Below are 8,741 nucleotides of genomic sequence, written 5' to 3'. Positions count from 1 at the left end.
GAAATGAAGGGTAAATACTGCCATACGTTGGCTATGTGGCGTATTCGCCACTTTTGTGATGGGTTGTTAATGTTGCCTTCAGGGCTACAGGAAACAATAAAGATCTAAGTTAACTTGTCGGTCTCTTATCCTCTTCAGGTCCTAGCTTGACAATATAATAGCTCTCTTCGTTTCGGTTTAAAAGATCGTCTAAATATACCTTTGGCCCAGAGAGTATTATGCTATTTTTGCTTGAGAGTATTTGTATTTACTACTACCAACTTCGGTACTTGAAGGTAACTAGATGAGTATCCAAACATGGCGGAAAAGGATGAGCCGTAAGTAGCTGCTGAAGAAACAAGCAACCGACAGTTATTAACTCTCCGAAAGATGCTCTCAAATCTGATTAATATACGAAAGCACAGCGTGAATGAATCTTCTTTTATTCTCTCTTTTTAGGGAGAAGAAAAGAAGCAGAGTAGTGGAGCTGACTGAGAAGTTAGTAATGAATTGGTAGAACTGGCGAAAGGTTTGCGGTTGTTAGGAAGAAGGACGGTTAACGTAGCTTATGAACTAAATGTAAACAGAATATATTAATACATAGTCTACGAACAAAATGCTGGCTAGATGAGCGTGAATACCTAACACGTGTATATACGGTGATTGTTATGTAGTATCATTCACCTCCATACCAAGTTGTATCTTCTCACTGTTAGCTCTTCACCTAGCCTAGCTACCGGGAGCTGTCCAGGGAAGAGAGACAGTAGACCAAAATGCTGCAGGGTCAGAAACGCCCACTTGTCAGAAAAATGCTAATGTATTTTCATAGAGAGATTAAACAACAAAACACTCAAATATGTTGGGGAGCAGATGCCGAAATAGGGAAGACTTTGAAACAAGTAAATGTTTACTTATATTTAGTTTCTGGAAGTTCCTGAATTATTCCATGTTCTGCTGTGAACTGTAAATGTCACCTTTCCTATCCAAAGGTCAATCGCAGCAAAGAGATTTGGCTTTGACTGATTTTATTTATTGCATGATGTCAGTAGGCTTATTAGTTTTGCGTAATATCACACCAGTATTACGAATGCCACACAATGAGATTTAGACTGTCAGAGATTTCTGCTTATGATAAAACCTAACTGTACATGTTATGTCAGGATGGTTGTGGATGGAGGCAATGGGCGCACCTGTGAGTGGGAGGGGCGATGGAACCATATCAAAAAATTTCTGGAAAGATCAGGGCCCTTTACCCATCCTGACTTTGAACCCAGCACAGAGGTAACAATGGCAGGCCAACAATTTCATTTACACGGATTGTGTGATGCAACCATATTATCTGTCAATAATAAGTAATGTCTTAATCATCTCTTATCACAGTCATTACAGTTTATGTTAGAAACCTGCAAAATCCTGGTCATAGGTGCTGGTGGTCTAGGATGTGAGCTGCTGAAAGATCTGGTACGATCACTATTATTACACGTATTTGAAGGGTGTAATAATCATGAAATGAATAGTCAACATTTAGTGTTCTTGTTTTGTTCTTGACTCAGGCTTTATCAGGCTTTCGTAACATTCATGTTGTCGACATGGACACCATTGATGTTTCTAACCTGAATCGACAGTTCCTCTTCAGGTCAGTACGATTATGGAATGCATTCTGTGTAAAGTTTCTGACCTTTATTATTAAGTAATGTTATATTTCAATCAAGTAACGATTTCCTCTTATTGTGTTATGTTGTATGTTTATGTTGGCCAGGCCAAAAGATGTAGGCCGACCGAAGGCGGATGTTGCAGCTGATTTTATCAACAACCGAATACCTGGATGCTGTGTAGTCCCGTATCCTTTTGAAAGAAATACATTGCGTGTCAGTGCTTCAAAAACTGTTGCAAGATACTGCTGTATATTCTAGATAGCAATGCAGCGGATCAAAATGCATATTGAGAAACCATTATCCAAATGTAAAGAAAATTGTGAAACTTCATAGGATTGGTATAGCATAATTGCAAACAACTGTACCTTATCTAAAAAAATATACAATTTAGGAATGCAGACATGCAGTAGACACCTTAATGTGTTGTGCAGACATTTTAAGAAAATTCAAGACTTAGATGAGACATTCTACAGACGTAAGTATCTTTATGTCCTTTAACTTCCTACTAATCTAATGTTGGGCATGGTTAGTGGGTGGATTAGTACAGCCAGTTCTGTTCACTTAAAATTAACTACTTGAGACCAAAAGATGGCCAAAACTTCACTTCACTTGCTCGTTATTTTGTAGAACACTGGCTGCCTGACTAAAAAGCTGCTTCAGAATGATGCATTCCATATCAGCACTGCTCACGTGTTGAATTACACTGGATCAATTTTTCAGCTCTAGGATACACATATTTTTATATGATGAAATATTATTCCACAAGATTTTGTTACACCCCTACAGGTTGGACTGTGTTATTATCAGAAATTAGATTTTAGTTTTTTTTTTTATTTCTTGTTTTTATCTAGAATTTCATATAATTGTCTCTGGGCTGGACTCTGTAGTTGCCAGGAGGTGGATGAATGGTATGCTGGTAAGTTAATCCTTTTTGTTACATTTTCCAGGTGCCTTAAATAGATTTTCTATGAATAATGTTTGAAATTAACAATAGTAAAACTGTGAGATTCTGTGCAAGAAGGAATGTGGTTTGTGCAACCCCTCTGTCTTTCTGTGCAGCTGTCTTTGCTGGTGTATGAGGATGGTGTCTTGAACCCAAGTTCCATCATTCCTTTAATTGATGGTGGGACCGAAGGCTTTAAAGGCAATGCCAGAGTCATTCTCCCTGGCATGACTGCCTGCATCGATTGCACCCTGGAGCTTTATCCTCCCCAAGTAAGGAAGCGTTTTTTAACAACCACAACTTAGTTGTCTTACAAAAATAGTTTCTTGTCAGTTTTCTAAAATACATTTTTCTTTGTAGATCAACTTCCCCATGTGTACAATAGCCTCTATGCCTCGTTTGCCAGAGCATTGTATTGAGTATGTCCGGATACTGCTGTGGCCCAAAGAGACACCCTTTGGAGGTATGACATCACACTGTAGTTATTATTATTTCTGTCAGTGGTCTTTGTAATAAGACCAACTTGTAAGACCAGTGAATAAAATGGTAGACTTTATTTTGCTTGTGTGTGTGGGTGGATTAGGTGTAGCCCTGGACGGAGATGATCCAGAGCACATCCAGTGGGTGTACCAGAGATCTCTGGAGAGGGCAACGGAGTTCGGCATAACAGGAGTCACTTACAGACTAACCCAGGGTAAGCATACATAGCACATCTATCTGTTGCAGCCCCAACAATCCTGTATTCGTGCAGTTCTGCTGGGAGAGTAGTGCGGGTTTATAAAACTGTTGCTGTTTTTGCTATTTTGGAACCTTGATTAAATAAAGGGAAAATGTTGCAACTAACATGCTTTATAGGGGTTCACTCTGATCAGCAGATTTATATAGCTTTTATTTCTTTGGTTTGCTTTTTTAGAAGTGAGAAAAACATTTTTCCAATATCCTTTTTAACTGTTTCAGGTGTTGTTAAGAGGATAATCCCAGCTGTAGCATCTACAAATGCTGTCATTGCTGGTAAGTACTAAGCTTGAATGCGAAAGGCTTTATGCCCCGCCATATAAGAGTTAATCATTTCCAAACAATACTCAGTATGCAGACTTTATATAAACAGAAGTGTGTGCCTGAATGTAACTGTTTTTCATGCTTTATCTGACCCAGCTGCTTGTGCAACTGAAGTTTTTAAAATAGCATCAAGGTGAGTTTGCAGGCTCTGTTTGACAGATATATGCCCAAAATGAATTGTTACATTAACTGCACCTTTCACTATTTCTCATGATGTTACCCTTTTCATCTGTAGTGCTTATATACCTCTCAATAACTACATGGTCTTCAATGATGTTGACGGCCTGTACACCTACACTTTTGAGGCAGAACGGAAGGTTTGTCCATCAGTTGCATCGGCCAGTTCATGCTTGCTACAGTGATGGGAGTAGCCTTTTGGATGAAATATGTTTATGTTCACTCCTGTTGTAGGAAAAGTGTTCAGCCTGCAGCCAAGTACCTCTGGACTTGCACTTTTCACCATGCTCCAAACTCCAGGAGGTGTTGGACCATCTGACTGAGTGCGCCTCCTTGTAAGTTTGTCTACATTATTGGAATTTATTACCAATTACTACAGTATAACTAACATATTCACATTCTGCTTATGGTCATGCCGCGTTATCTTGTGGTTTAATATATAGGCATGTTTTCATGTATTGTCTTCAGCAACCAGATATAATATATGTTTTTTTTCCAGACAAATGAAATCACCTGCTATAACAGCAACAGTGGAGGGAAGGAACAAAACACTATATTTACAGGTATTAACCTTTGGTTTCACACTGGTTTGTGTTTTCAGTTCAGTCTCATGATAATGTACTGAATGTCTGAGGCTCTCATGGTAATATGAGGCATGTCCTGATGAAATCAGGCAATTATACAAACTTTTAGTTTGAGCTAAGTTCAACTGTTACTTTGTTTTACAGTCTGTTGCTTTAATTGAACAGAGGACACGACAAAACCTGTCCAAAACACTTAAGGGTAAGGTGCTTTATTTATAGTTAATGTGTTTACTAGAAATTGCACAGCATAGACTTTGCAGTTGGTCCAGTGAATACTCTGACCCATTTATGAACATGTCTTTTCCAGAACTGGGGCTAACTGACAGACAAGAGCTGGCTATAGCTGATGTCACCACACCCCAGACCATGTTGTTCAGACTCTGCTTTACCTCATAGGACAGTCTCACACACTGCCACAACTACTTGATGTCATTCTTGTTTCTTGGCCAACTATGACTTCATGTATAATATTTAAAGTGACATTTACAGCATATTCTGTCACAGTGTTAATATTTAAAGTGGCCCAAAACTGGACATTTACAGCATATTCTGTCACAGTGTAAATAATCATACATTAGCTGATTTCATAGTTTTAATGTACTTATTGACTAAAGTTTATGTTTTGCACTGAAAAGCCAAATCAGAGTTCAAACCTTGTCATGTTTTGGTGATAATAGTCTGCAAATATTAATTGTTTTTACATTAATGTGTTATCTGCATTAAAAACTAAAGTGTGCTCTGTGCTAAGAGACTGGCAATCACTACTTTGGAAAAGATTATTATATACTTGTTCTGGTTTTGAATGTTTTGAATGTATATTTATTTCAAATACAGTTTTTGAGTTGCAGTAACCACCAGTGTTGTGTTACTTGAGTCCAGGACTTGAGCTGACTCGAGTCCAGATTTTCAGGATATTGATATTAAAACCTTTTCACCTGCACCATGCTGTATCCAAAACACTTTCGCCTTTTTGTAAACTTTTTTTTTTTTAATCAAATTGCTGCGCAACATGGTGATGCAACATATAAAGTTTGAAATATAAAAAGGTGAGAGCTGTTTCAGTTGTGTTTGATGTAGACCTTGATGACTGGCTCAGGTAACAGGGACCTTACACAGATTATTTCTTGGTGACTTGGACTCGAACAGTGGGGACTCGAGACTCAAATCGGACTTGAGGTGACTCGACCAGAACACTGGTAACACCACAAATGGTAATCAAAACTGATAATGTATGAAATGGAATAAAATGTTTTTCTCAAAAAGTACTGTCTATTTTCTATATGTGCAGTGTGATTGTGGGAGTCAAAAAATACATAATGTTCAACAAGTTCTTTATGTAGGATTACTATAAGATCCTTTTGGCTTCAGAAGCCCTTTGTTTACATGTTTCAGCAGATTCAACATTTAATTTCCAAGGTATGGTTAACTTAGAAGGAAGGCTCAAACACAAACATATTGACCTGATGATATATACATATTGCAGTTAAAGATAGTCATAGAACTGGAAAATCTACATCTGCTGACTTTTTTTTGATTGGACTTCCTGACACGCACAGTCGCACCAGAACATGACGTCATGGTGCTACGTGGAATAGCAAGAAGGCTAATGCTAATGCTAGTTGGTTTGTAAGTTGAGAGCCACCAAAACAAATAATGACAACAGAGCAAGGGAGCCGACAACTCCTGGATTAACCACCGGAATGTTCTTGCTTTGATAATAACGGCGTATTTCCTGATGCGGTATTAGAGACATCTGTATTTGTACATGACGTTCTTGTAGAGATTATACGATCCTGAGTGCCAGCTCGCGAGCTGTAACTACCGAGGATTGATGTTTTCCTTGTAGCCACACCAACGTTATGCATTGGCGAACTTAGCTTTGCCAACTAGCTAGCGGGTAGCTACCTGACAGCGAGGCTTTTCTTGACAGACCGAAATGTGAAATCGCAAAATATAGTTCGTTTAGGTTAAACCTGACAACAAAAATGCAGAGAAAGACGGTAGTGATAGAGGACTCCGTGGTAGCGCCGAATTCACAGTAAGATTCGTGGAGCAGTTTCTTAAGTTAGTGACAGCTAACGTTAGCTAGCCTAATAGCCAAAATGAGTTGGTTCAACGCATCTAACCTGTCCAGCTTCGCTAAACAAGCTTTAACAACAGCTCAGAAGTCCATCGACCGAGTGCTGGATATCAAAGAAGAGGACCAATGGGGTGACACAACTGTAATGCCCTACGACGGTGAGTAATGTTACATAGAGTGGTGTCAGCTAATGGTGTTACATACAAATTTTGGATTACAAGTACTTCAGAGATCAACAATGATGATATTATTGCAGATGTTACATTACCTGGAAAGCTGTCACTAAGTGGAGGATGGGGAATGGCACAGTGGGAAGCACCCCCTGAAGAAAAGACCACCACAACTCTTCCTCCCTCCTCTGAAGCCATTACTACTCCTGTCACCCGCACAGTTGTGGATGAATCCGAAAACTTTTTCAGTGCCTTTTTGTCACTTGGAGATGTACAAGGTGTCACCAAAACCCAGGTTGTGTCTGTACCCCCTACTAAGTCCCAAAGGCAGAATGAGGAGAAGGAAAAGAAAAACAAAGATGCTGTGATCCAAAAAGATGTGGAGATCCAAAAGTCAGCACCTGCTAATAAGAGTAATAAGAATCAGACAGCTGATGATGGCCAGCAAGTGAAGTCAGAGTCCTCACCAGAATCACCTTGTGCAGAAACTGTCCTCCTGCAGTCAGTTTCTCCTGTTTCCTCCTCTAGTGATCTTCCCTGTAACCCTGACAGCAAAATGGACACTGTAAAAACCGATGATGGCTCAGCAATTTCTCTAGAATCAAAAACAGAGCAGTCACAGACACTATCAGAACACCAGGCTGAGCAGGACACCCCAGACTCCTCTAAACCTTCTGCTGTCACTTCTGAACCTAAGAGCTCTACCCCTTCTGATCCTTCGCCCTCCCTGTCTTCTAAGGAAATACTCCTTGAGCAAAAAGACTCAAAGGTGGAGGACCGTCAAAGTGATACCCCCTCTCCTCCAGTTAGTGCTTTCTCCTCAGGAACCTCTACCACCAGTGACATTGAAGTACTCGACCATGAGAGTGTGTTGAGTGAGAGCTCTGCCAGCTCCAGACAAGAAACTGGGGAGGGAAAGGCAGGCCTTCACTTAATGCAGGGCTCCTTTCAGCTTCTCACTGCCTCCACCTGTGGAGAATTCGCCCGCCTGGAGGACTACCCCAAGCTTACAGAGAGCTCTGGCTCCTCCTCGGATGCATTTGAACGCATTGATTCTTTCAGTGTGCAGTCACTGGATAGCCGGAGCGTCAGTGAGGTTAACTCCGATGATGAGATCCCTGGCAGTCGGACGCTAGCGTCTCTCACTACAGGCCCTACTCCTCTAACAGTGTCACCAGCTGTATGTCAGAAGGATGAAGGTGAAGTGGCAGAGAAGGTAGGCGAGGAGGAAGAGGGATTCACTGAAATGATGAGGGAGCAGTCATCAGATGAGATGGAAGAGAGTGGACGGAGTGCGACACCTGTGAATAGTGAGCAGCCTGAAGAATTGATAGAACAGAAACAGGAATCTGAGGCAAATGTCACATTGTCTGATCCCTCCTTCAACACTGAAGAGCAGATCACTCCACCTATCACAGAAGAGATGAAAAGTGTCTCAACAGTTAAGATACTGGAACTTCAAAAGGTAACAGCTGGCATCAAAATCCTATGTAGCTGGTAATGTCTGTCGTAAATATTTGTTTTAAGCACATATCCATATGTTTTTGAGTTTGGGCCAATATTTACTTGGGGGTGAGGTTATAGTGTAGGCATGACTTGGTCAAAATGCAAAATGTAAGTTTACAAAGGCCATATACTTTGTCTGTGTGGATCATGTTGACCACACTAGAGCTTATTCTTCAACTCCAGCATGCCCTGCCTGTGGTGCATATCTTGATTTTGATTGATTTTGATTTATTCTTTCTTTCAAGCATGTAAAGACAGTTGATATGTCAACACACATAATTTTACACATATCCAACAAATGCTAATCCAATATCAATTTGCTTATATGCTTGAATGGAGTAGGAAGAAGTCAGACTTATCCAGTCCTACCCCATGACATCATCTTACCATCATTGGTTTGCAAGCAGTATCTCTACATAAATAATTCTCTTCTACACCACACAAGTAATATACTAAAAAAATATAACAGTGTTAACATTCTTACATAATTACATTCTTAAATAATTATCTTCTACACCACACAAGTAATATACTAAAGAATTATTACAAAGTGTTAACATTCATACACCACACCCACAATGTTCCATC

At 39.9% G+C, this 8,741-nt stretch overlaps 2 protein-coding genes across 6 annotated transcripts in view; both read left to right on the top strand.

Moving 5' to 3' along the window:
- The first annotated feature begins 211 nt into the window (after positions 1-211).
- On the top strand, positions 212-4,873 carry uba3 (ubiquitin-like modifier activating enzyme 3). 5 transcript variants are annotated; one of them, XM_020592512.1, is made up of 18 exons: positions 212-317; positions 439-477; positions 1,140-1,260; positions 1,360-1,440; positions 1,533-1,615; positions 1,739-1,819; positions 2,066-2,109; positions 2,486-2,550; positions 2,694-2,849; positions 2,938-3,040; positions 3,161-3,271; positions 3,535-3,588; positions 3,733-3,769; positions 3,872-3,953; positions 4,048-4,148; positions 4,313-4,376; positions 4,542-4,596; positions 4,705-4,873. In XM_020592512.1, the coding sequence occupies exons 1-18, from the start codon at positions 298-300 to the stop codon at positions 4,791-4,793; spliced, it is 1,386 nt and encodes a 461-aa protein (XP_020448168.1). In that variant the 5' UTR covers positions 212-297; the 3' UTR covers positions 4,794-4,873. The 5 variants fall into 5 exon arrangements, with proteins under 5 accessions (XP_020448168.1, XP_020448169.1, XP_020448171.1 ...); XM_020592515.1 differs by having other exon boundaries at positions 292-317; positions 439-606; XM_020592513.1 differs by lacking the exon at positions 439-477.
- A 1,070-nt stretch (positions 4,874-5,943) lies between these two features.
- The window catches only part of tmf1 (TATA element modulatory factor 1), an 11,516-nt gene continuing 8,718 nt past the window's right edge, over positions 5,944-8,741 (top strand). The window contains exons 1-2 of the mRNA XM_020593019.1: positions 5,944-6,635; positions 6,734-8,112. Coding sequence (XP_020448675.1) covers positions 6,500-6,635; positions 6,734-8,112 — 1,515 coding nt within the window. The 5' untranslated portion in view covers positions 5,944-6,499. The remainder of the gene's footprint in view (positions 6,636-6,733; positions 8,113-8,741) is intronic.

The sequence above is a fragment of the Monopterus albus genome, unplaced genomic scaffold (assembly GCF_001952655.1).
Source record: "Monopterus albus unplaced genomic scaffold, M_albus_1.0 scaffold18.1, whole genome shotgun sequence".
Taxonomy (NCBI): domain Eukaryota; kingdom Metazoa; phylum Chordata; class Actinopteri; order Synbranchiformes; family Synbranchidae; genus Monopterus; species Monopterus albus.
The sequence above is the reverse complement of the archived record's forward strand: the minus strand, read 5'-3'. Positions and strand labels throughout refer to the sequence as shown.